At 41.3% G+C, this 27,850-nt stretch overlaps 1 protein-coding gene across 5 annotated transcripts; it reads left to right on the top strand.

The window, feature by feature from the left end:
• Nucleotides 1-1,400: 1,400 nt before the first annotated feature.
• On the top strand, nt 1,401-27,836 carry LOC109867239 (uncharacterized). 5 transcript variants are annotated; one of them, XM_031801032.1, is made up of 24 exons: nt 1,401-1,487; nt 1,698-1,914; nt 2,508-2,656; nt 4,323-4,418; nt 4,643-4,715; nt 6,768-6,859; nt 7,331-7,468; nt 7,741-7,865; nt 7,997-8,013; nt 8,157-8,256; nt 8,501-8,595; nt 9,685-9,788; nt 9,905-9,977; nt 10,071-10,142; nt 10,260-13,664; nt 14,327-15,131; nt 15,354-15,819; nt 15,938-16,177; nt 16,226-20,008; nt 20,149-20,274; nt 20,421-20,574; nt 20,822-20,927; nt 25,732-25,913; nt 27,158-27,611. In XM_031801032.1, the coding sequence occupies exons 2-24, from the start codon at nt 1,884-1,886 to the stop codon at nt 27,256-27,258; spliced, it is 10,533 nt and encodes a 3,510-aa protein (XP_031656892.1). In that variant the 5' UTR covers nt 1,401-1,487; nt 1,698-1,883; the 3' UTR covers nt 27,259-27,611. The 5 variants fall into 5 exon arrangements, with proteins under 5 accessions (XP_031656892.1, XP_031656894.1, XP_031656893.1 ...); XM_031801034.1 differs by having other exon boundaries at nt 14,327-14,638; nt 14,819-15,131; nt 15,938-20,008; XM_031801033.1 differs by having other exon boundaries at nt 10,260-11,515; nt 11,666-13,664; nt 15,938-20,008.
• The last annotated feature ends 14 nt before the right edge of the window (nt 27,837-27,850 follow it).

The raw sequence follows: 27,850 nt of genomic DNA on the forward strand, positions 1-27,850 counted from the left end.
GCCACCAGTCTACTGAATCTTTCACACCCGCGGCCCAACGATGGTACTGGACCGAAATCATTGCCCATTTTTTGGAGTCTTTTAATGCTAAAATTAGTTATTTAAAATCCATTTTCAGATGTTCTGAGCTACCCCTCCTGATGTCATTTGACCCCACATGGACTACGACAGTGGCAGCTCCCGGCATCTGTGGTAGAACAGTCGGAAGCAGCCTCGTTATGTCCTGTACTCGTGCTCCTGGGTAGCACATGGTTTTTTCCTTGGGGACCGAGATGTTTCTCACCATAGAGCTGCCTATGAGGACAGCTGGTGATGTTGAATGGGCCAGTCTCTCAGGCAGCCTCATGGCCTGGTGAGGCTAGGTGCTACGAGGATCTGAACCCGAGGTAGAAGCCACCGGAGCGGTAGACTAAGCCGAGGATGAAGACGCAGGTACCTCCGGATCCGATCTTGATTGGGAAGCCACCACGGACGAAGGCGCCAGAACCTCTGGATCCAGGGCGGCAAAGCTGTTTCTGGTCTGTGTCAGTTCCGCAGAGTGAAGGAAAAGCAGCCAACAAGTGCTCAGCATATGTGGGAACTCCTTCAAGACTGTTGGAAAAGCATTCCAGGTTAAGCTGGTTGAGAGAATGCCAAGTGTGTGCAAAGCTGTCATCAAATCTAAAATATATTTTGATTTGTTGAACACTTTTTTGGTTACTACATGATTCCATATGTGTTATTTCATAGTTTTGATGTCTTCACTATTATTCTACAATATAGAAAATTGTAAAAATAAAGAAAAGCCCTTGTGGATAAAGTTTGGCATGACACAATTTCTGGTGTGCAACATCTAAAGACCTGCATCATGATACAGAGAGCTTTTCAGTCTGAAATAAAAATGTATTTGGGTGTTTTTGGAGCCTTTGTTAATTATTTTTGGATGCCCTGTATCTCCTGAATGAGGCCCAGGAAGTAAATTGCTGTTGGGGCAAGTTTCTCAAAAAGAAATTAAATGATTTGTCTGAAACCTTCTATAGCATGCAATTTACATCAAAAATACTGATCAGATCCCTAAATTGTGAAAATTGTCTTTAAATCTGATGTCACCAAGCAGGCACCAACTCACTTCAACATAAATCTCTGATACATTAATATGGAAAAATACCACCACAAACTCTCTCTCTCTCACACACACACAGAGAGACACACACGTGTGATCAACAATAGGATATACATAAGGTTACCCTTGAAAGTTGAGAAGGGCCTGATGCAAAGTGCACATTGGATTAATGTGATACAGATGTCAAAATAATGACTTACTATCTCATAATTATTACTTAGTATATTATTATTATGAGTTACTATTTTATAATTATGATTTACTATCTCATAACTCGTAGTCAGATATTTTTTGTGGGGGTGGCGGGAAAGCGCTTCCATAACTGCGTCTACTAGCGGTAGGCGAGTGAAGAAATGAAAGCGAAGCAGTCTCGAAATGGATGCAGGTAGTTATAGCTAAGTTTCTGTTTCTTTTTTGGAAGCAATACTTCACTTTTAGTTAGGATTACATTGTTTGGTCATTATATATAAGATATATGTAAAACATATCTGAGCATAAACTCAGAAAAACCCACAAAATATCGAAATGTGTTCTAATGGCGAAGTTTTTCCTTGTGCTCTTTCTTACTTCCTGGTTGCAACATATTTTTCCTCAGCCTACCAAACTCACTGACAATGTTGAGATTCGATTTTGGCACGAAGATTGCGCCAAATCGCTCATATGGATTGGCAACATTTTCCTTGGAATAGAGAAATTAAGTGTCGAAATGTCCATGGAAGACAGAGGTGGTCTGCAAAAGCCCAGAGAAATAGAGACAAACTGATTTAATACATTTCCAACCATGGAAAGCGATAATGGTGCCGTGAGAGAAGGTGACGTCGAGTTTTGTTTTTTTGGTCTATCACAATGTTCTATCACTTTTCTATTATGGTTACTATTCATAATTTAACATTTTAACAACTCGACAATATTGGTTTTAGTCATACATCATTTGTTTTAGTTTAGCCTAAAGGATTACAGTATTTACCGTTTGAAGTATTTTATCAAGTGCGCATATACTGGTCGAAAGAAGTTGACTGCCATTAGCAGCGAGAATCATGTGTTCACATGGGCGAGACATTTCTTTGTTGTTGCATAAATCTTTTAATATTGTTTTTTAACAGTATACTCACCAATGTTAGACCTACCTCAAAATATATATGTAGAATATAATCAATAAGGTTGTTGAAAATGCAAGACACCTAGTATATAATTAAATAGAATGGTATAGAAAACAATAATTGAAATTATAAATGTGTTATTTATAAATGCAATATGCATAGAATAGAATATATCAGTATGGTAGTTATAAATACAAGATGCATAGAATAGAAGATAAAATGCATGGCACCTTTTGGTAAAAACAGAACGAGTTTGCAACTCCACAGTAGTCACTTTTTAACCTTGTTCCTGTTGCAACCTCCAGGTGTGTTGGTACCTGTGCTACCAGGTTCGAAAAAGTTCGACAACAGCATTCGGCCTCCACTGCAAAACTCGTACATGTACAAGGAGTCTAAGCAGTCTTTCAGATACAACTCTGCTTTCTTGATAAACAATGCTACTCTGCAGGAACGGGTCAGTATTTCACTACAGTACATGGTAAAATTGGCCAACCCTGGCTTACTCCTTGGTGTACGGTACCCTGGCCCTGACTCTGCCCATAGAGTCCAGTTTATAGTATCTGTGCAATACTTAGTACAGGATAGTATATGTACTATTTCATGATAATATCTGTGTAATACTTGATAGTACATGTTAGTATATGTACTGTTACATATCTGTGTAATACTTGATAGTATATTTGTGTATTACTTAAGTCATTTTGTGCTGCCCCTTAATTAATTAAGTACATATTTACAACATAAAATAATTTAACTTAATATCAGTATTTAAATGTTTTACTCTTATTATTATCTATCCTGGTGCCTAGTCATTTTACCCCTTCCCTATATCTACCTAAATACCTTGTACCCCTGCACATTGATCTGGTCCTGATACTCCCTGTATATAGCTCCACATTGATCTGGTACTTTCTGTATATAGCTCCACATTGATCTGGTCCTGCTACTCCCTATATATAGCTCCACATTGATCTGGTACTTCCTCTATATAGCTCCACATTGATCTGGTACTTCCTGTATATAGCTCCACAATTGATCTGGTACTTTCTGTATATTGCTCCACATTGATCTGGTACTTCCTGTATATAGCGCCACATTAATCTGGTACTTTCTGTATATAGCTCCACATTGATCTGGTACTTCCTCTATATAGCTCCACAATTGATCTGGTACTTTCTGTATATAGCTCCACAATTGATCTGGTACTTCCTGTATATAGCTCCACAATTGATCTGGTACTTCCTGTGTATAGCTCCACAATTGATCTGGTACTTCCTGTATATAGCTCCACAATTGATCTGGTACTTCCGGTGTATAGCTCCACATTGATCTGGTACTTCCTGTATATAGATCCACATTGATCTGGTACTTCCTGTATATAGCTCCACAATTGATCTGGTACTTCCTGTATATAGCTCCACAATTGATCTGGTACTTCCGGTGTATAGCTCCACATTGATCTGGTACTTCCTGTATATAGATCCACATTGATCTGGTACTTCCTGTATATAGCTCCACAATTGATCTGGTACTTCCTGTATATAGCTCCACAATTGATCTGGTACTTCCTGTATATAGATCCACATTGATCTGGTACTTCCTATATATAGCTCCACATTGATCTGGTACTTCCTGTATATAGCTCCACATTGATCTGGTACTTCCTGTATATAGTTCCACATTGATCTGGTACTTCCTGTATATAGCTCCACAATTGATCTGGTACTTCCTGTATATAGTTCCACACTGATCTGGTACTTCCTGTATATCCACATTGATCTGGTACTTCCTGTATATAGCTCCACATTGATCTGGTACTTCCTGTATACCACATTGATCTGGTACTTCCTGTATATAGCTCCACAATTGATCTGGTACTTCCTGTATATCCACATTGATCTGGTACTTCCTGTATATAGCTCTATACTTGTGTATTTTATTCCTCTATTTTAATTTGTGTTATCAGTTTAAATTTTTCTTATTTGTTAAATCTGCATTGTTGTGAAAGGGCTCGTAAGTAAGCATTTCACGTTAAAGTTTACACTTGTTTTATTCGGTGCATGTAACAAATACAATTTGTATTATATTTGAGAGGCAAACTATTACTTGTTGTTTGACAGTATGAGGCTTTCAGAACAAAGAGAAGAGACATGGGATACACAGAGGAAGAAATGGAGGAGTCCTATGGCTTCTTGCTGTTTGACGACGAAAATAAGGTAACAAAATAAACATTTCAATGTTTATCTCACAATAATGTTTATAGTCATTCATACATCTCTATTTCTGTAGAAAACGTAAAGTCACACACACACAATGTATTCTCCCCCCAAAAAATGTTTTATGGAGAAACCCTTATCTAACTTTGTGTCATAGAAAACGACCTCAAAACATTGTAATCAAGTTACCAATTGCTAATAATCAATATTCTTCTATTTTAAAGGCAAATAGAGTGGGAGAAACTGGTGTTGTCCCTGGACACAGCACATGTACCACACTTGGAGATCCTTCAAAGGGTAAATGAGCTGCGCCATATTGTGTAAATAACGAGATATCAGACAAGACGCCTGGGTTTTGAGTTCCACAGCACGGGAGTTAAATACACTAGGACAATAACGCCTCGATAAAAACAAGAACAACCTGTCTTGGGTTAAGGAAATATGAGAAAAACTGGATTGATCTATTTCTACTGAAACCTTTTTCATATTACCGAACAAGGCCTCATCTAAACAATGGAGCATTTCTAAGCTTTTACATGTTAAATATAGAGGCAACTCACACACTACATGACATGGAGTAGTCTCTAGAACAAACCTAAACTAATTCCATTTGAGTGTGGACTATATGGATAAAGACATGTCAAAACATAAGTAGTGAGATTTAAATAAGTTGTCTTACTAGGATAATGGTGTACTGTTTCAGGTGTTCGGTTTCAGTACATGTTTGGTCAATTGTCCTTCTGCTTTTGAAAGTGAAACTGCTTTACGTACATGATAGTGTAAAGAGAAAGTGGAAGGAGAGACCAGTAGTGTTTGCTAGGACCAGATATTTAACATTAGTCTATACTTAGGGGCCTGCAGTAAAAAATGTTTGAATGATGTAGAAATTAGATTTGATCTCATTTGAATGAAAATGAGGAATGAGGGAGGAGTCTACTTTATCAACAGAATATTATGTTATGAGAGTTTAGCTCTGAACATACATACAATGAAACTCTGGTAAATATCTTTCGTTGTTTGAAGTTAGAATTCCTCAATAGAAATCTCCGTTACTTCAGGTTACATAGTGAGCCAAGCTGTGTTCGGGTTGCAGGCCCTAGTGGAAAAGGGGGAGGGTGGTGGAAGATTATCTACAGTTGGACAAAGTCTGCTAGTTTTTTTTAATCTACTAGGCTCAGATTGCGATAACTGCCATAGTTATGGAGGAAGTAAACAGTGGTCAAAGTCCTTGTGTAGACTAGTGTTCTGTTTCATCATGTTCCAAGTTTACAGTTCTAGATGTTTATGAGATCACCATAGAAGCCCTGTAAGACGTGAAGTGTTTTTTTCCCCTCTATAGCAGTAAGTATAATGGTACTTTTTGTCAGCCATTTTCACTCACATATTGTTTCTTCACTTGTCCTTCAACTTCCTGTTTTGTCACGTGTAGGTTAATCAACGTGACACAGGTTTCTTTGGTTAGATTAAATTATAAGGAAAGAGAACATCTAATCACATATCCATAGAATGTACCTGTGTGCCACAAGACAGTGTTCGCCTGCTGTGCTAATGCCTAGGCATTTGCTTAGGGAGCCAACAAGTTCATTATGTGCATGTGGCGCCAATTCTGCCAAACCACCTCAGTTACATTATGCAGTGTTGGAACTGTAAAACCACTAAACCTAAAAAAATAAAAAATAAAAAGTAAAGTGTGAAGTTTCACAGCCTCTTCTAAATTTCTCACTTAATTGTTCTCACATAGATCTTAAACGTATGCTTACATTCAGATATACAGAACCAGTCAAAAGTTTGGACACTCCTACTCGTTCAAGGGTTTTTCTTTATTCTTACTATTTTCTACATTGTAGAATAATAGTGAAGATGTCAAAACTAATGAAATAACACAAATGGAATCATGTAGTAACCAAAAAAAAGTGTTAAACAGATAGAAATATATTTTATATTTGAGATTCTTCAAAGTGGAACACTCACCACCCCATGTTCTTGTTGTTTTGGTTTTATCAGAAAGAGGAGGGGGGATACTGGAACACTCACCACCCCATGTTCTTGTTGTTTTGGTTTTATCAGAAAGAGGAGGGGGGATACTGGAACACTCACCACCCCATGTTCTTGTTGTTTTGGTTTTATCAGAAAGAGGAGGGGGGATACTGGAACACTCACCACCCCATGTTCTTGTTGTTTTGGTTTTATCAGAAAGAGGAGGGGGGATACTGGAACACTCACCACCCCATGTTCTTGCTGTTTTGGTTTTATCAGAAAGAGGAGGGGGGATACTGGAACACTCACCACCCCATGTTCTTGCTGTGGAAACAAACTTGTCATTGTTGTGAATGTTCTTGTTTAACTCAGGTGTGTACGTGTCCAAGTACTCGGACTGCCTGGACTTAAACCGCTGGTACCACGGGAAGTCTGGATACATCACCATCATCAGGCTCACCAAGGTATTTACACAGTAGCAGGGCAATAAGGGTGCTGACTAGAGGGAGTACAGCTACGACCGGAAGAACCTTTTTGTAGCAGGTTATGAGAGCATTTTAAACCGTTATCCTTTTCCCAACCTAAATCTCCTAACCTGCCACGTTAATTATCGTAACCTACTGCGTAAGTTCTCCTAACCGGCTACAAAACAAACAAAAAACACTTCCGGTCGTAGCTGTACTCCCTCTAGTCAGAACCGGCCACCGGGTCATAATGTTGGGTAACCTCCTTTCCCCCAAAGGTTTCTCTTGAGGTTTCTGCCTCCTGGCCACTGTGCGTCTGCTTCTGTTTGCGGTCTGGGCCCGGGTTACTGTAAAGCAATTTGGGACGACTGCTGATGAATATATTTGGGACGACTGCTTTATAAATATATTTGATTGATTAGTTGAAAGGGCCTGCAATTTAATTCTCTCTCTTTTTGTGGGGTTCTACAGGGCAGGGTCAGAGAAGTGACTGAGAACTACACAGTAAACTACACCTCTCCCTCTAATGGGTTTGACTGTCATGTATCAGAGCAGCTCAGTTCTGTGTCAGCCAACACCAGCTCCTTCCTGGCCTTCGAGAGAACACAGGTGAGACTCCTCCCTCCCTCCTTCCACCATCATCCGTCCCTCTCACATGGTGTGTTATGTTGCCTTCAATTGTCAAATATGCACTCAGTGTGTCAGAGCAATAAAACAAATATGTTATTTAGTAAGCTACCTCTAACGAAATAATTAAATGATGTATTATTCGTCTTTTTGTCACAGGCATTTAGCAAAGTTGATGAAATACACCTGCAGATACAGTAGTGATAAATACAACACAATAGCAAAGCTGACGAGATTTGTGTTGGTCTTTGCAGTACTACATGTATGAGCTGCCTGTTGGAGGGGCAGTCCAGCCTCCCAGCCATGTCTGCCCATTCGCTATCGTGGCTTTCTCCTATTGGGATACCAAGACACCCGCATCAGAGGAGAAGGAGAAAAGGTACACTTCCCTCTTTCCCCTCGTGGGGTTTGTCACAAACAACATTATGCTCAATAGAAAATATTAGGTGAATAAAGGAATTAAACTGTTATCTTGATTAATAAAAACAAAATGTCTCCCTGTCTTTTTAGTGAGGAAGAAAAAACAGGTGAGCAATGAACTGATGGCTACTTATCAATGTGTCTTTGTCTAGTGTGTTATCCATATGAATTTGACTTTTTGTGTGTATTGTAACACTGCACTGGTGCTTTTGGATAATGTTATGATAATGGTAATGGAATGCGATTACAGTCTTTCACTACTATCCGTGGAGGGGCCAGCTCCAAATCAGCTCTCAGATCTACCATGTGGGTCTGAAGTCCAGCACAGGACCCCTAATCCCAGCTAAACTGTAAGTTCAATGCAACCCTGTGAAGGTGTACTCCCTCCCTATGATATGACTTTAAAAAATATATTCTAAATCTATCTCCAATTGACTTGATGTGGGTCGTGTTCAGTAGGGCACACCATTGAAAATGCAACGGGAAAATCTAAAAGCACATTTCAGTACCTCCCCATTTTATTCTGTTTTCATGTGGTAACATAACTTGAGAATGTCACATGAATCACACTTCCTTCCTTTTTGTTGATTGCAGTCCAACAATGATGTCAGTTGACGGAGCAATTCAAATGTCAGATCTGAGGCAGAAATTACCGAAGGCTATATTTGAAACCTGTTTCTCCGGTGAAGGTACAGTCATGTTGAAAATTAAACCTCTTAAGGATCCGCCCCTTTTTTTCAATTTTTACTTAAAATGACATACCCAAATCTAACTGCCTGTAGCTCAGGCCCTGAAGCAAGGATATGCATATTCTTGATACCATTTGAAAGGAAACACTTTGCAGTTTGTGGAAATGTGAAAGGAGAATATAACACAATAGATCTGTAATACAAAGAATGAACCAACCGTTCTTTTGTATTTTTTTGTACCATCATCTTTGAAATGCAAGAGAAAGACCATAATGTATTATTCCAGCCCAGGTGCAATTTCGATTTTGGCCACTAGATGGCAGCAGTATATGTGCAAAGTTTCATACTGATCCAATGAACCATTGTATTTCTGTTCAAAATGTTGTATCAAGACTGCCCAAATGTGCCTAATTTGTTTATTAATAACTTTTCATGTTCAAAATTGTGCACTCTCCTTGAACAATATCATGATATTATTTCACTGTAATAGCTACTGTAAATTGCAGTGCAGTTAGATTAACAAGAATTTAATCTTTCTGCCAATATCAGATATGTCTATGTCCTGGGAAATTTTCTTGTTACTTACAATCTCATGCTAATCGCATTAGCTCAACCGTCCCGTGGAAAGGACACCGATCCCGAAGAAGTTTTGTAAATGTACTCAAAAGGGGGTTTCATTTTGATAGCATTTTGTTTGAGCAGTGTCACCACAAACAAAACCTTCTCAGGAAATGTTTAGGTGTTGCTTATCTGTAAAAGATGAAACTGTTTATTTATTCAGCTTTGATAACAGAATTTATTGAGTGTGTATGGCTCAGTGGTAGAGCATGACGCTTGCAACGTCAGGATTATGGGTTTGATTCCCGGGGCCACCCATACATGAAATATATGCACGCATGACTGTAAGTCACTTTGGATAAAAGCTTCTGCTAAATGGCATATTATATTAGCTTTACACAGATGTATTTTCCGTTCTTTACCATGGAATGCTGAATGTCTAAATTATCACCTTTTTTTCTGTATTTTCTTGTAATAACTAACTTTGCACACTAGGAGTACTTTATTATATTGAGTTGTACTGTTTTTCAGTGTCTCTGGAAGGAATGGGTTGCAGTCTGTATGAGCTTTCACCCAGTGAGGCTGAAGACACCTCTCTCTCTCAGCTCACACAGGGCCTCAAGGAGAAAGACCTGGTGAGCTTTCATTGTTTTTTCAAATTTGGCTCACGGACTATTGAAAGAACGGAATGCAGTATGTTGTTGCCGTGTCAGACTTTGATTCAAATGAATTCTATTTTTCTTACTAACAGGCCCTCACAATACAACTGAATGATAATGGTTTTCTTATACTGTTACATTCATCTCACTTCCTCACTTATGAAGGTAAGAAGGAACCTGTATACACAACATACTGTATTTAGATATTGTAGATAGACATTTAGCTTCTAACATGACATTATAATTGTATATTTCCAGATACTGGGTCCAGTAAGCCAGAGGTATTGCAGGGGATGTTTGTGTTTCCAGACTCCAGAGCTATACATAGAGGTGTGTGTGTGTGGCCAACTTTAATTTGTGAACACTTATGCCCTGTATACAGTAGCGATTTTTATCTCATCTTTTGTAATGTATCTTTATGTAATGCCATTTTATTTTTTACCACAGACACCAAGGTCTGCTGGAAGAAGCCCTTCCTCTCACCAGAGTGCCTCCAGGTGGTGCCTGCACTGAACTACGCAGAGACAGAGGTGGAAAAGTGCCTCCCTTCACCAAGCGGGGAGCTACGTGGTTTACTAGAGCAGCATATCCAGAGCTACGCTTCCCTCATCCACCCTGGGCTTACCATCAGTCCATCCAGGGAGGCCAGCATCTTCCCAGATCAGTTTGACGTTCCGGACGCCCTCAAATACCTATACTCCGCCCCCAAGTGGACTGAGATGGGATGGAAACGTCTCAAATCTTATTTCCACCAGCCTGGCTCCTTTGAGCTGTCGGTGTCCAGAGCCACGGAGCTTCTGGTGGCAGGGCGAGAGGAGCGAGGAGATGAGCCGGATGATGATGTCTACTACTGTCTGTCATCTCCAGAGGGGTCCCCCATGAGTCCTGCTAGTCTGGGTGGCCCAGAGGAGCAGCAGTCAGGGGGAAAGTCCCCAGGAGACACAGCTGACACAGCAGCAGACTTTAGTAAAGCACTTGCAGTGTCAATGGAGGACTTTGAGAAACCTGGTAAGACTATGGAAGACAGTAATGCACCAGACAAAGCAGTAAAGGAAGGGAATAACTTGCTTTTGAAGGAAGTGCAAGAAAGGTTGCCCTCTGATCTTAGCAAGCCTCTAATCCCTGCAGAGGATTTTGCGAAACCTGACTTGAACAAGGCACACAGTAAAGCACCAGGGACAACTTTGCCTCCAAAAGAGGTGCAGGAGGAGCTCACCTCTGATCTTTCTCAGCCTTCTGTGTCGGCAGATGACTCTGAAAAACCTGGGAAGACCAAGGCTGACTGTAATGCACCAGGGGTAAGAACAGAGGATGAAGGGACAAGTTTGATCCCAGAGGAGGTTGAAGTTGATGTACAAGAAAAGGTGCATTCTGATCTTTTAGAGCCTGCAGTCTCTGCAGAGGACTTGAGGAAAGCTGACCTGGCAGCATTGGGCAAGGCAGACTGCAACGCACCAGAGGTAGGAGTAGCAAATGAAGAGACTAACTTTTACCTGAAGGAGGTGCAAAAGGATATGCCCTCTGGTGTTTCACAGCTTCCAGTCTCTGCAGAGGTCTTGAGGAAAGCTGACCTGGCAGCATTGGGCAAGGCAGACTGCAACGCACCAGAGGTAGGAGTAGCAAATGAAGAGACTAACTTGTACCTGAAGGAGGTGCAAAAGGATATGCCCTCTGGTGTTTCACAGCCTCCAGTCTCTGCAGAGGTCTTGAGGAAAGCTGACCTGGCAGCATTGGGCAAGGCAGACTGCAACGCACCAGAGGTAGGAGTAGCGAAGGAAGAGACTAACTTGTACCTGAAGGAGGTGCAAAAGGATATGCCCTCTGGTGTTTCACAGCCTCCAGTCTCTGCAGAGGTCTTGAGGAAACCTAGTCCGGCCCTGGCGACCAAGCCCAACAGCAAGGCACCAGAGGCAGGCGTAGAGGATAATATGAAAACTTTGCCTCAGAAGGAGGTGCAAGAGGAGGTTCCCTCTGATCTTTCCCAGCTTGCAGTGTCGGCAAAGGCTTTTGGGATAGCCAGTATGAGAGTGATGAAAAAGGCTACAGAGGTGACAGAGGTTTCAACCTCACCTGCATCAGGTGACCTCCCAACAGTGTTAGTCATCACTGCCACTGAAAGAACTGCAACCGTTTTACCTCACAATGAGTCCACCACAAATAACTCCTCCAGTTTACCTTGCGCCAAAGTACAGGATAAGGGCGGGAGTGCTCTCAATGGACAACGTGGCAAGGCCAATCAGCCTTCAAAACCCACAGAGGTCAGTCATTCCTCTATATCTGATTGGAGGAAACGGCCAAGGAAACGTCATAGATTTAGCGGATTGTGTAAAAGGATCTTGAGGTCTACAGTGGCTGACTTTGAAGAGAAAGAAAAAGAGGACATGGAAAGTATGGATTCAAGTGAAGTCCACCTATTGAAAAAGAGGAAGGAAATGATGGATTTAATTAAAGTTAACCCATTGCAAAAGGAGGAAAGGATGGATGTAACCCAAGTTCACCCATTGAAAATGCCAAGAGAACTGATGAATTTGATCCAAGATCTCCCATTGAAAAAGAAGGAAAAGATGGATGTAACCCAAGTTCATCCATTGAAAATGCCAAGAGAACTGATGAATTTGATCCAAGATCTCCCATTGAAAAAGAAGGAAAAGATGGATGTAACCCAAGTTCATCCATTGAAAATGCCAAGAGAACTGATGAATTTGATCCAAGATCCCCAATTGAAAAAGAAGGAAAAGATGGATGTAACCCAAGTTCACCCATTGAAAATGCCAAGAGAATTGATGAATTTGATCCAAGATCCCCCATTGAAAAAGAAGGAAAAGATTGATGTGACCCAAGTTCACCCATTGAAAATGCCAAGAGAATTGATGAATTTGATCCAAGATCCCCCATTGAAAATGAAAAGCAAGGATTTAATCCACTATCACCCATTGAGAAATAAAGAAAGTATGGATTTGATTCATGATGACCATCCTTTGAAAAAGAAGACCGAACGATGGGACTTGAAGGCAATCATCTCCGAATGTGGTAGAATTTTTGTCCCTCACGGTTCAGAAGTTATCGCCAAGGATATAGAATCTTTGAAAGTTAAGGGGAAAGTGTTAGATCACAAACAATGTGCTGACGAGATGATGGTTGAAGCTTGTATCAAAGTCCCCCAACCCATAGAAACAGGAAATGGACCTAACCTAGAGTTGAACAAGTCAGATGAGAACAAAGATTTGCCCATAGGGATGTTAGACAGTAAAGACAGTCTGCATGAGGTCAAAATGGCTGATGTAGGCAAGATGGCCTCTCTGAATCCCTCAGAACTGCTCCTGAACAAAGACACGGATTCTCCTTCCTCAGGAAAACACAAAAAGAAGCGTCAATATGTCGCAATATCCCTCAGTCAACTAAAGACAGTCCTTTCAAGAGGGGGAAAGAGAAATAAACCCATCAATCCTGCTCCAGAAGATCAAACATCACCCGTGAACAAGAAAAGCAAGGCTGATACTCCTGGCATGGATGAAATGGAAAATGTTCATATCAACAAAGCCAACCCAGACAGAACCACAGGTGCTGTTGAAGTTGCAAAGGAACAGACATTTGGCCTAGACCCAAAGTTTGCACTAGCATTAGGCTTGACTCCTACGGAGTTGAATAATGATGCACACAAATCTCCAGAAAAAAGTGATATTGCATTAAAGAAAGACATTCAGAGCAGACTGGACCTGGTCCCACCTCAAGCCACATCTGACCAAACGTCTGAGGCTTTGCCTAGCTCACCTTCAACAACAGTCATCTTGGCGAGTCAGAGGAGACCATTCAAAAAGAAACACGAGCACGCAGACTCCATTAGGAAAAAATGTAAGTTTCTTTTGGGGAAGTTCGTGGTTGTTGTGAACTTCACATGTCATGCAAATAACAGAACATGCAAATGGATTTTCTTTTGTTCTCATTAAACCAAATGCTAAATTAGATAGCAATGTTCTTCATCATTGACTTGTGATTACGGTTAATATATGCGCTGAAATGTTGAAATATGCCCTGAAATAATCCGGTTGTCTTGAATTCCTGACGATTCCGTTTCTATATTTCCTTCTTCATCTGAACTGCAAAAGCGGCATTCTGAAGTAACGTGCTAATGGCCTCTTGCTTGCCTGGTCCCAGATCAGTTTGTGCCATCCCCTATGGTCATTGTAATGCAGATGGCAAGAGAGCACAAACAGATCTGGGACCTCTTGCTGGCGCCTCTGACTCATCTTGCTCTGTGTTGATTGGCTAGCTCCCCTATTGCTGCGGTCCCCCTGTTGAACATAATGTTGCATCTATTACAGATCGTGTTAAAATTAGGTTCAGTGGGTTGGCGAGGATATTTATTACTATTACAAGAAAAACATCGTCTTTAAAAAAGTAAAAAAATAAAAATAAAGATCTTTACTGAACAATTTGCGTGCAGGGGGACTGCTTTACAGCCATGTAGGTATTGATCATCACCATGCGCTCCTTTGTGTCTTTTGTTTCTACAGGGTGGTTGCATTATCGCTCACCAGCTGCTTTAGAAAGGGAGACAGTAGCTATATCCTCCCAACTAGTGACACTTGACCCGGATGTCAGCCGTGTTGTCAGTAGGGGTAGGCCCTGCGAAGGTGCCAGCGCTGTATCGTGCCCACCTGCAGAGTCTCTGACCCTATTGGCCGATTTGGCTCGCAGTACCAGTAATGACAAGGTACTGGAACAACAGTCAGACCCAAAGGCTCTTGAGAAACAAGATGACCACCCAAGTTTGGTGATAAGTGACAACAGTGTCAAAGATGGCATCTCTCCTCATGATCCAGATGGTGAGCGAGAGTTTGTCCTTCCTGCTCTGCTGAAGCACCCTTCTGCTGCTAGGCTTAAACTCCCCCCTCAGTCTCCGTCACCCAAGGGGCTGGTGGTGGGGAGTGGGGAGCGGGTTGTGTTAGTCTCACAAGAGCATTCATACTCACTGCCGCCATCCTCTCTACTATTGGGTTTGTCAGGTTCAATCGTTCAAGTCCCCATTTCGGAGGGACTTCAGCAGCATCGCAAGGATATCTTTGCTGACGGAACTCAAACACTACGGGCCGTCCTGTGTCAGCAGAAGGACCAGAACAGGAAGGAACCGGGATTGGCTCGGGAATCCCTGAGCAAAGGAATCGGGTGCAGGCAGAAGTTCCATCGCTTCCGGCGGTTCATTGAAAAAGATGGCTCAGTTCAAGTGACACGGCTGTGGAAGGAAAACTATAACTTTAATTCAGACAGCAAGTTTACCAACGACCCTAAGGATAAAACAGTTATTAGAGCCCTACATGGGTATGTACTTACAATCACTAACTTAAATACTAATGTCTTCAGTTTGATTAGTTATGCATATAGTAGCTAGAAGAAAGGATAACTGAAGAGTTTGCTAGAGACCAAAAGCTGATACTATATTACTCACAGTGGTCGACTAATTGTTTGACTGGAATTGCAAATTAAAACTCTGATTTTTCTCTGTCCTTTCCCTTCATCCCTCTGCACTCCCTCTCTGTACAGCCCATGGGATTTTGACATTACGGACACAAAAGAACAGGTTCAGCTCATTATCCACATGTGGATAGGTCTTTTCTACAGCAGGTCCACTGCGAGGTTCTGCCAGGCAGACTCAAGTCTAACATGTTTGGAAAAAAAGGAATCTATAGAAGTGGCTCATGGAATGGTACCAGCCCAGATTCCACCTGGGACCAAGACAAGTTCCCCTGCTTATATAGCCCTCTCCAGGATACCAGAACCTGACGTTTTGGACCTTAGTAAAATGGGTAAAAAAAAAGCACAACCATTAAGCCTGGAAGCTGAGGTATTGGACCTTTCAATGAAAACAACCTCAACTGTGCTAGACTCTCTAGACACAGAGTCTAAGCGGAGAATAGATTTGAAAAATCATCCATCATACCTACCAGCATCTGGCCTGCACAAGGAAACCATCTCTTGTCCAAAACAAAGTACAGGTGTTGAGTTAAAGGTTGGAAAACAAATATATTATATATTTAAACCACATGTTTTCCAATAAATCTTTTGTAGACTTTTTTGTTGTTGTTGCAATGATGAATTGTTTATCTTGGTGTTCTCTTTCTCTACAGGTTTACAGAGACCGTGTGGACAGCATGATGTCAGAAAAATCAAGTGACCTGGGTGATGATGAAGACTATGAAACCAACAACCATGAGAATGACAGCAAGGGTACCCTCCAAAATGGTGTGTCCCCTTACGAAAGAACTTTGGAAAGTGATCGATCGTACATACTTTTGTGTGAACAGGCAGCAAGTGTGTACATTCATCAAGAAAAGCTCCTGGAGACTCAAACTGCTCAGGTTTTGGAGGGCAACAACAAAAAGCTCCTGGAGACTCAAACTGCTCAGGTTTTGGAGGGCAACAACAAAAAGCTCCTGGAGACTCAAACTGCTCAGGTTTTGGAGGGCAACAACAAAAAGCTCCTGGAGACTCAAACTGCTCAGGTTTTGGAGGGCAACAACAAAAAGCTCCTCCAAAGGGAGGAGGAGATGACGGGTGATGGAGAACCACACGCAGTGTGTCTTAAAACCATGGGCTCTAAGGATGTCAATAAGGAGCAACAACTTAAAGATAACGATTCGGTCAAAACAATGCCATGCACAGAAGTGCAGATGGATGGTGATGCTGCCAATATGGCTGACACAGTTGAGCGTAATGCAAAGGAAGCCAGAGATGGGGTTCACGTTGTCATCTGTGATGGCAGTGAGTCAAAAGAGGAGATGCACAAAGTAGATCACAACGTGAAGGATTCTGTTGAAGCAGAAAAACCAGAAGCAGTGCATGCTGGGAAAGATACCACAAACAAGAAAATCACTAAAGCACAAACTGCTGTGCATGTTGGGAAGGATTTAATTGATAACGATAAGGCACTCAAAGCAGTGCACAGTGAAAATGTTCCCAGAGATTATGGAAACACCAAAGACCAGGTGCAAACTGCAATGCAGGATGGGAATGATACTAGAGATGAGACCCTACCAGTGGTGATTTGTGGAGAAGATTCAGGAGATAAAACACCACCTGTGGTGTGTGATGGGAACACGTCTGTGGCTGAGACACTACCAGAGATATCACACACTGAAAATGATTCCCAAAAAGCAACACTGGCAGTAGTGCATGGTGGAAATGATCTGAGAGATACGACACTACCTGTGAAATGTAATGGCAAGCTGTACATAGACGTAGAACCCACTGTAGTACATGATATAAATGGTTCCACGGATGAGGAACTACCAATGGGGCAGGGTGGAGATGTTTCTGCTGGGACTAGCAGAGTACTGCCAGAGATGCATGGTGAGATTAAATGTAAAGATGTACTGCCCACGCAAGTATTTCCAGTATGCGATGGGAACATGCCTTTTGTAGGCGAGTTTGACACACTCATTCAGCCCAATAATGTTTTAGGAGTGGCTAAACATGAAATAAATGAGGCTGATGTACAAACTAAAGAACAGGAAAAAGAATTGATGCAGGGTCAGAGTAAATCTGATGATGTCACAACTCAAAGTTCCACAACATTCCCGCCAGGGTCTCAACATTCTCAAGACGAGACATTAGAAAGATTGACAGGTCAGGTAGAAATACCACTGATTCCCAGGGAAGACATCGCACACACAGATGTTCTACATTTAATAGGTGAGGCATCAGAGATGGCGCAAGGTCAGGTAGAAATTCCATTTATTGGAGTAGAAATACCATTTATTGGAGTAGAGAAGAATAGCCAGGATATCAATCACACAGAGGTGCATGATACTCCCCCAAGTCAGAAAGAGACACTGATCACAGTCTGTGATAGTGCTAATGTGTTATCAGGTGAACTGCTAGCAAAAATATTTTCAAAGGGAACAGAATCTGTCAGTCGATGCCCAACTGTGGATGAGGTGCTGTATGGTTACATCCCCATTCCTGACATCTGCAGTGCCTCCTTGGCCATCTGTGATGCCGATGGGGTCAGCAAACCCCTCAGCACTGGGGAAGGTTACAGCAGATGCCCAATTCCTACAGAAGACGAGCCACCTTTCGTTCCAGGAATTTCTTATAACCATCACACACCAAACACTGTTTTGTTGCCCAATGCGAAAGACACCAACAGTCCCAACCTCGATAGTGGTCTTGCGCTCATTGAAAATGAAAAGGATCATCATGAACCAAGTCTTAGTCTCTATAAAGCTAGGGCTGCTACTGGGTTGCACAATCTGCATAAATCCAGCAACAATAACAAACCAAATAATCTGGAAGCCATTGATAATCGGTTCTCTCAAGTATTGGCTGATCCTCGCAAGAACCCAATCGCCACTAGCACACCTCTCAACACTCCCTCATCTTCTTTAAAGGAAAGAAGCGATTACGATCCATATTCAAATACGCGACTTGCCGCTGTTGAACCAGACCTGCATGCTCATTCAAGTCGCCATTCGCTGCATAGTTTCTCTTACTCGTTTCCCAACACCCACTGTTCCTTAACAGAGAAAGCTGCCTTCTCTGTGCCATCAATCCACCCGGAGGTCCTGTCCAATGAAACAACATTAACTGGGAACTTTAGTGAAATTGCTTTAGAAAGAGAGACTTGCTTGCGTCCTGATTTAAGTGAGCTCATCCTACAGTCCACCCGTCTGAGTATTCCAGCTGGCAGTGGACCTACAGCAGCTTCTCAGAACCTTTCAGTGCACAGTTTTACTCAGCCCCAGCCAAACAGCCAGAAACCTGCCATGATTGTGAATGTCTCCAAGAGTGAGGACAGCAGAGGACAGTACAACTGGGAAGAAGGACAAACAGATATTGACCCTATGTCTTCAGATGTCCTAAAAAGCAAACAAACCGATACCCCTGTCCGCTCAAACACTAATGCTCACCCTTATAACACACAGTATGCAACAGAGATGAGACAGATTGCAGTTTTGCAAGATTATGAGGATGTTATGGCTGATGAGAATGTTATGGGTGATGATGAGGATGTTATGGGTGAAAATGAGGCACCTTCTGTAGATAAAGACAACATTGAATCCAGTTTAGAGAACAATTGGATATCAGATGACAAACATTTAAGAAGTATATTCCGGTTAAATAAAACAAGACTTGACTTCATCAACTCTTTACGCCAGTCTCAGGAATGGGAGCAAAGGAAATTTGATGGGGTTTTGGACTTCAACAAGCAAGGCACTTCCTCGTCAGTCACCATTCAGTCTGAAGAATCAGACAAACTACTTTCCCATATGGAAGAGAACCAACAGGAGTGGTTAAAGTATTGTAGGGCTAAGAGGAGTGGCAGCCAGATGGATATGACCAAGGAAGAATACTCCTCAGTGGCAAAGCCACGCTTAGTTACCGTTTTGGATCACAAAGGAAACAGAATCACCTATGAAAACTATCCCGTTTTAAAACCTACAGCAAGCATGCACACACGGACAGTTCCTGAATCGAACAGACAGGGCTTGAGCAGTTTTCTGGAGTTCTCCAAGAGGTGGGATGATACACATAACGCTGATGAATCTGATCTTACTCAGTCATCTATGGATCTGGAGACACTCATCTTCTCAGAGAGAATGAACCAGATGCTAAAACATAAGGGTAGTAGCAGCAGCAGGTACATCCGATCGAGACACCGCAGGTCAAACGTAGAAGAAAGAGCTTCCACCAGTAGCCCGGCTGTGACAGTGCACTTTTCCAGTCTACAGGAGGATCAGGACGGCTCCGAGGAGCACTGGGAGCAGATACCATCACTTGCAGGACAAAAGATCAGAGTGGAGATGCCTGAAAGGATGGCTATGCCTGAAGAAACAGATGGAGAACCTCAGCATCTTAAGAAACTTTCGTGTACAAAGGGCAGTGAGATGACGCATGTAAAAGTTTCAGATCTGGTTGTGGATAGTTTCAGGGTGTACCATGCTATGATGACTGAGGTCTGTGCAGGCAAAAAATACCCATCCAGAACTGAGAGACTCAAGAGAGAAGACGCAAAGAGAAACAGTTCGCCAAAGTCTCGAGCTCCAAGCAAAGACAAAGACTTCTGTGGGCAGATGAAGGAGGACATGTATGACAGCCTGCATGATAATCTGAACTCTGTTGTGAGACAGTCATGTAAGAACAAGTTCAGGTTCTACATACTGGTGACATCATCTGACCCATTCTTCAGAGAGACGAAGGTAAGATGAATGTAAAAAACGTTAGCCTATACAGTGCAAACAGAACTGGGACTAGTCTATGAAAACCATTAGTACAATTAATGAAAGCCAACATTTTAATTATTCCGCCACGTTTAAAAACAAGCATTTTAATTTTGTAGGAGCTGTTAGAAGCAGAGGGCCACATTGCGGTAGAACAGTCTCAATTCTGCCTTGGAAAGGATAGTCCATTGTGCCCTCTACACATCATCTTAAGGAACGAAGATATTGCTGAACACATTTGTGAGGTAAGACTGTTATACCCATTGTAGAGTTATAAAAAGTATCTCAAACTCCCGGAAAAGAATAACCAATCCAGGTTCGAAATCCAACCTTTTGAATCGGTATACTTTGTCATTACATCGTCATTTTGAGATTTCTGTTCTACTCTCAGGTCCCTCACTTGCTTGAGTTGAAGAAGTCTCAGAATGTGTTGTTTGCTGGTATTGACCGTCCTGATGACATCGTGAACCTGACCCACCAAGAACTCTTCAGCAAAGGCGGTTTCGTGGTGTTTGAGGGAGCAGCTCTGCACACACTCAGTCTCAGTATGGACGCTTCTCTATTTGCAAGAGAACATATAAAAAGTGCATTTTCTACATGTTATTATGTTTTCACAGCGGTTTTCTCTACAAGCAACTAGGATGTCCCTAGCCTGGTCCCAGATCAGTTTGTGTCATCATGCCAACTCTTATGGCTGATGTTTGGCAAGAAACAGATCTGGGACCAGGCTTTGTCCCCTCCCAACATTGTATGGAATGTGCGAGTCGCTGAGTAACTCTCGCTCTCTCTCAGGCAACATGAAGAAAATGTCTGGTTTCCTGGAGGGATTGAGTAAAAAAGGGAAGTGGAAATGGCTCTTGCACTACAGAGACAGCCGGAAGCTGAAAGAGAATGCACGGTAAGCTTATTCATGCGCTTGTAAGAACCTTTACGATGGCTACTTTAGATGTGTGGTGACGACTAGGGCTGTTAGGGCGGTGACCTTATTACTCCCACACTGGCAGTCACCAGTCATGACCACAGTCAAATTCCACTTGACTGTTTAGTCACGGTAACTAGGCTTCCCGCTCTGATGCTGCCGATGGTCATTAGTAGCCTACCAAACGTACTAACTGCCTGGTACTCAGCACTAATCACTCTGACATCAATGCAAATGTAAACAAAAATCTAATCAAACACTTCATGAGTGCCCATGAGCTCATGTTGTGCAACAATTCTATAGGCTATGCAATTGCGTGAGAAAACAGAGTGATGGCCTCTATTAAAAAGAGGAGGATCCCATCAGCTTCCTATAGGCTAGCCCTACTATATTTCTCAACTTTCCTAATACTAAGCACATTGCTTCTCTTTACAAACAGGAGTATAACCTACCTGGCTGGCATGAAAATGAACCAGGAGAAAAGCGTCCTCCATTCGCTATTCAATTGCATAGATTACGTATTTTCCCCTGCCCCGAGACAGGTTCATGTTAATGGTCCATTCTAAATCCAAACAAATCTCACACATATTATTTAGTATATGTAAAGACCAGATTAAATCAAGAATAGTCTGATGGGTGACAATATTAGCCTATCACTTGTGAATGATATACTATCACTTGTGAATGATGCCCAGCTTGTGTGTAGTAAGGCAAGAAACAGCACATGCCTTTTTTTTGGGCGACTTTTTCAAATCATAGTATCACACCTCATGTAGCCTAGCCCATAGGCCTATATGTTTCAATAAGGTTAGTATCACACCTCATGTAGCCTAGCCTATAGTCCTATAAGGTTAGTATCACACCTCATTTAGCCTAGCCCATAGTCCTATAAGGTTAGTATCACACCTCATGTAGCCTAGCCCATGGGCCTATAAGGTTAGTATCACACCTCATGTAGTCTAGCCCATGGGCCTATAAGGTTAGTATCACACCTCATGTAGCCTAGCCCATAGTCCTATAAGGTTAGTATCACACCTCATGTAGCCTAGCCTATAGTCCTATAAGGTTAGTATCACACCTCATGTAGCCTAGCCTATAGTCCTATAAGGTTAGTATCACACCTCATGTAGCCTAGCCCATGGGCCTATAAGGATAGTATCACACCTCATGTAACCTAGCCCATGGGCCTATATGTTTTAATAAGGTTAGTATCACACCTCATGTAGCCTAGCCCATAGTCCTATAAGGTTAGTATCACACCTCATGTAGCCCAGCCTATAGTCCTATAAGGTTAGTATCACACCTCATGTAGCCTAGCCTATAGTCCTATAAGGTTTGTATCACACCTCATGTAGCCCAGCCTATAGTCCTATAAGGTTAGTATCACACCTCATGTATCCTAGCCCATAGTCCTATATGTTTTAATAAGGTTTGTATCACAACTAAAGTGGCCAAATAACTACTTAAAAAGAAGCTCATTATTCCGCTTTGCAACCAGTGGCTTAAATAGGCGGTGTGTGATTTTCAAGTCCTTTATAATAAAGCATTACATGTATAATTACATGTGGTCATTTCCGAGAATGGTGTTTTCCCGCTAATTGATTGCATTTTGGAACATTCGCGCTTATAGCCTACTGCCGTGTGCGTATTGCTGCGCTTATAAAGGTGAAGAAATAGCCTAATAGTTTAACAACATTTTAAATGTTCTGATCTGTTGTTTCAGCCTCATTGCTTTTGAAAGTTTTTTTTGATGCAAGTAGTTGTATTAATTTGGTATTTAATCGCAACCCACACCTGTCCCAGACGATATTTGGAATATTTCTCTCTCGGACCAATAGAATAGGTCAACTTTATAACTATGGGGGGTAGTGGGGCGGCAGATAGCCGAGTGGTTAGAGCGTTGAACTTGTAACCGAAAGGTTGCAAGATCGAATCCCTGAGCTCACAAGGTAAAAATCTGTTGTTCTGCACCTGAACAAGGCAGTTAACCCACTGTTCCCCGGGAGACCGTCATTAAAAATAAGAATGAGTTATTAACTGACTTGCCTAGTTAAATAAAAAGGTAAAATGAAAAAAATTGTAGATTGACATAGGCTAGTACTTTTGCTCTTCGTTAGGCCTACTCATCTTGTTAGCTGATGTAAACGTGGACAGTTCTAGCATCTTCAATATGCAACTCAGAATTTGATAAGATTGATTAGCGCAGTTGCGTCCTCGATGTGTCTTGTCTTCACTTGTAGCCTACTTCAGAGCTGAGATAGATGCCTGTAAGAAGAACCCGATCACGTTACGGGCATTGGCTAATAAGAATTGAGATATCTGAGAACCATGTGAGTGAAAGGTGTGTGGGAACATGCAGCTGGGAGAAGGGAATTATAATGACTATATTCAGCCTAAGGGCACAACGGCCACAAAATGCATGTTTTTATTTCAATTTTATTAGGGGGCATTATGGCCACACTAGAGGGATGCCGTCGGGAAATTCGAGGCATTATCAAGTGCTTGTCAAATTGTGAATGAGAGACTGATGAAGTGTTAACAGCCTGCTCAAAAAACAAAGAGCTCATGTCTTTCATGCAAGTCGCATCATGCAGCCTTAGAATGTATTAAAAATCAAAACATATAGCCCAACGTTTGACAACGTATCACAACTAAAGTTGCATATATACAGTTGAAGTCGGAGGTTTACATACACTTAGGTTGGAGTCATTAAAACTAGTTTTTCAACCACTCCACAAATTTCTTGTTATCGAACTATAGTTTTGGCAAGTCAGTTAGGACATCTATTTTGTGCACGACACAAGTCATTTTTCCAACCATTGTTTACAGACAGATTATAATCACAATTCCAGTGGGTCAGAAGTTTACATACACTAAATTGACTGTGCCTTTAAACAGCTTGGAAAATTCCAGAAAATGATGTCATGGCTTTCGAAGCTTCTGATAGACTAATTGACATCATTTGAGTCTGTGGGTCTGTGGAAGTATTTCAAGGCCTACCTTCAAACTCAGTGCCTCTTTGCTTGACAGCATGGGAAAATCAAAAGAAATCAGCCAAGACCTCAGAAAAAAAGAGCAATTTCCAAACACCTGAAGGTACCACGTTCATCTGTACAAGCAATATTATGCAAGTATAAACACCATGAGACCACGCAGCCATCATACCGCTCAGGAAGGAGACACGTTCTGTCTCCTAGAGATGAACATACTTTGGTGCGAAAAGTGCAAATCAATCCCAGAACAACAGCAGAAGGACCTTGTGAAGATGCTGGAGGAAAAAGGTACAAAAGTACCTATATCCACAGTAAAACAAGTCCTATATCAACTTAACCTGAAAGGAAGAAGCCACTCCAAAACCGTCATAAAAAAGCCAGACTACGGTTTGCAACTGCATATGGGGACAAAGATCATACTTTTTGGAGAAATGTCCTCTGGTCTGATGTAACAAAAATAGAACTGTTTGACCAGAATGACCATTGTTATGTTTGGAGGGAAAAGGGGAGGCTTGCAAGCCAAAGAACACCATCCCAACTGTAAAACACCGGGGTGGCAGAATCATGTTGTGGGGGTGCTTTGCTGCAGGAGGGACTGGTGCACTAGAATAGATGGCATCATGAGCAGGAACATTATGTGGATATATTGAAGCATCATCTCAAGACATCAGTCAGGAAGTTAAATCTTGGTCGCAAATGGGTCTTCCAAATGGACAATGACCCCAAGCATACTTCCAAAGTTGTGGCAAAATGGCTTAAGGACAACAAAGTCAAGGTTTTGAGTGGCCATCACAAAGCCCTGACCTCAATCCTATAGAACATTTGTGGGCAGAACTGTAAAAGTGTGTGCGAGCAAGGCCTACAAACCTGACTAAGTTACCAGCTCTGTCAGGAGGAATGGGCCAAAATTCACCCAACTTATTGTGGGAAGCTTGTGGAAGGCTACCCGAAACGTTTGACCCAAGTTAAACAATTTAAAGGCACTGCTACCAAATACTAATTGAGTGTATGTAAGCTTTGTTAAACTGCTCAACACAGAATAGCCGCATGTGTGCGCTCCCATAAGGACAATAGAGGATGCTATTCTGTACTTCTGAAATATACTTAATTTTCTTCATATCATGTTTCTTTAGACCTGTCTAAAATACATAATGGATTTATTGTGATGGTGTCGGCTATATTAAATTGATTTAATAGACTTTTTAAAAATGTAGATGTTCCAATGGTCTTCATCAGTTTGGAAGCCAGGAGATGCTAAAAATGTGTTTGTTAATTAACGGTCAATTATCTTGAGACCGGCAGTTATTTGGTTGACAAAGACGGCTGACAAAATGTAATGACCGCCACAGCCCTAGTGATGACTTGATATTTTAGAGAATTAATTCTGTAAATGTCACAGATGTCAGCTCAAGCAGAATTCCCCTTTAAAAGTTGATTGCAGTGTACCTGTCATCAAAGACACTGCGTTTCATTTAATGTCGGCCAAAGTACATTTTATATTTTTTAAAGGTACTTATCATCCTGTAAAAGATCCTTACTAACCACCAGAATTGTTCATTACACTTTTTATTATTCTGTTTGCAAAATTGTATTGTTTTACTGTAGTGTGTTGCGATTTTAAATGCACTTTTAAAAAATTCAGTTAGATTTGATTTGATACAGGTCTAGGGCAGGTAGTCAAAGACACTGCATTTGAGTTGAATCTTGGACAAAGTACATTTTATATTTCAAGGTAACTAATGATCCAGTAAAATCCTAACTGCCATAACTGTTTTTACCTCCCTCTACAGGTCTAGTGCGGAAGCACAGGGCAAAAAAATCTTCATGGACATCTGCCAGGAGGCTGGAATGGTGGAGGTCTTACCCTACCATGAATGTGACGTCATTTCAAGGGAACGACCCAACTACCTCCACTGTCTAGTTCGCCTACAGGTCCAGAATGTATCGGCTCGTTTACCTGTATTTATAACTGGTGAGATATCAGAAGGTCCTATACAGAATTCGTTAAGATTACGTGTGTAGCTAATAAATATACTGAACAAAAAATATAAAATGCCATTTCTAAGATTTTACTGAGTCAGTTGAAATACAGTTATTAGGCTAGATATCACAACTGGGAATACAGATATGCATCTGTTGGTCACAGATACCTTAAAATATATCTTTTTTTAAAGAAGTAGGGGCGTGGATCAAAAAACCAGTCAGTATCTGGTGTGACCACTATTTGCCTCGTGCAGTGCGACACATCTCCTTTGCATAGAGTTGATCAGGCTGTTGATTGTGGCCTGTGGAATGTTGTCGCACTCCTCTTCAATGGCTGTGGGAAGTTGCTGTATATTGGCGAAACCTGAAACACGCTGTCGTACACGATGACCCCAGAGTACCCCAAACATGCTTAATGGGTAACATGTCTGGTGAGTAGGCAGGCCATGGAAGAACTGAGACATTTTCAGCTTCCAAGAATTGTGTACAGATCCTTGCGACATGAGACTGCATTATCATGCTGAAACATGAGGTGATGGCGACAATTAGACTCAGGATCTTGTCACAGTATCTCTGTATTCAAATTTCCATTGATAAAATGCAGTTGTGTTCTTTGTCCATAGCTTATGCCTGCCCATACCATAACTGGGGCACTCTGTTTACAATGTGTGGGCAAACCGCTTGCCCACACAACGCCATACACGTGGTCTGCAGTAGTGAGGCAGGTTGGACGTACTGCCAAATTCTTTAAAAACAAGGTTGAGGTGGCTTATGGTAGAGAAATTAACATTTAATTATCTGGCAGCACCTCTGGTGGACATTCCTGCAGTCAGCATGTCAATTACACACTCCCTCAACTTGAGACATCTGTGGCATTGTGTTGTATGACAAAGCTACACATTTTAGAGTGGCCTTTTATTGTCCCCAGGACAAGGTGCACCTGTGTAATAATCATGCTGTTTATTCTTGGTATGCCACACCTGTTAGGTAGATGGATTATCTTGACAAAGGAGAAATGCTCACTAACAGGGATGTAATTATTATTATTTTTTACCAAATTTGAGAGAAATAAGCTTTTTGTTCATATAAGACATTTCTGGGATCTTTTATTTCAGCTCATGAATCATGGAACCAACACTTTGCATGTTGCATTTATATTTTTGTTCAATGTACATGAGGATTCTTAGTTGCAAGAATGCTGGTTTCTGACATAATTCTTTATTTATTTTGCAGACACAACGGCAGACAAAGCGTTTGCAAAACATGGGATCTTCACAATGAATATAAACTCTTTCCTGCTGATTTCTCAGAGTGACACATGCACTATTTCTTAAGCTGATGGGGAAGCTGTCCACAGAAGGCCTCAGTACATCAAAATGCATTAGCATTCTATTTATAAAGCCCTTGTTTAAGTTGTCAGAAAGTTGTCAAAATGATTTAAATTAACCCAACCAAGAGGCCAATGAGCAGCGGCAAAGAGATACTCTAAGGAAACCTTCAAACCTCCAGAGGAACCACTCAGAAGGGGGAGGCCCCTTTAAGAAATAAACATTTCTATTGCAAAATCAACTTTTTGTGGAATTCTTGGGAGTTCTCTCAGAAATGTAATACATACTGACGATCTAACCCAGATCTAAATCATTGTAGTGTAATAATACAACAACAACAAAAAGTTGTTTATATCAAGGCTAAGAACATTTACTTAGATCAACGTTTTGGTTCCTTTGTGTAAATTGCCTTTAATTTCATGTAGATATATTTATTCGTAATATTTTTTTTATTTTTATAACAGGTAGATTGTGTATAGATTAACATTTGCTTCGGCATTATATTTCTTCAATTGTGTATTTATATGTATGTTTGTAAAGACATTTATTGTACTTTTGCGATATAAAGAAATTGAAGTAGTGTTCCTCATCTTTTCTT

Source organism: Oncorhynchus kisutch, linkage group LG22 (assembly GCF_002021735.2).
Source record: "Oncorhynchus kisutch isolate 150728-3 linkage group LG22, Okis_V2, whole genome shotgun sequence".
Lineage (NCBI taxonomy): Eukaryota > Metazoa > Chordata > Actinopteri > Salmoniformes > Salmonidae > Oncorhynchus > Oncorhynchus kisutch.

Excerpts from the sequence above, each read along its gene's own strand:
- LOC109867239 (XM_031801031.1), top strand. The coding sequence starts at position 1,884 with ATGGAAAGCGATAATGGTGCCGTGAGAGAAG. Across the intron at positions 2,657-4,322 it reads ATGCTACTCTGCAGGAACGG|TATGAGGCTTTCAGAACAAA; the intron begins GTCAGTATTTCA and ends GTTGTTTGACAG. Across the intron at positions 20,575-20,821 it reads TCTGCACACACTCAGTCTCA|GCAACATGAAGAAAATGTCT; the intron begins GTATGGACGCTT and ends GCTCTCTCTCAG.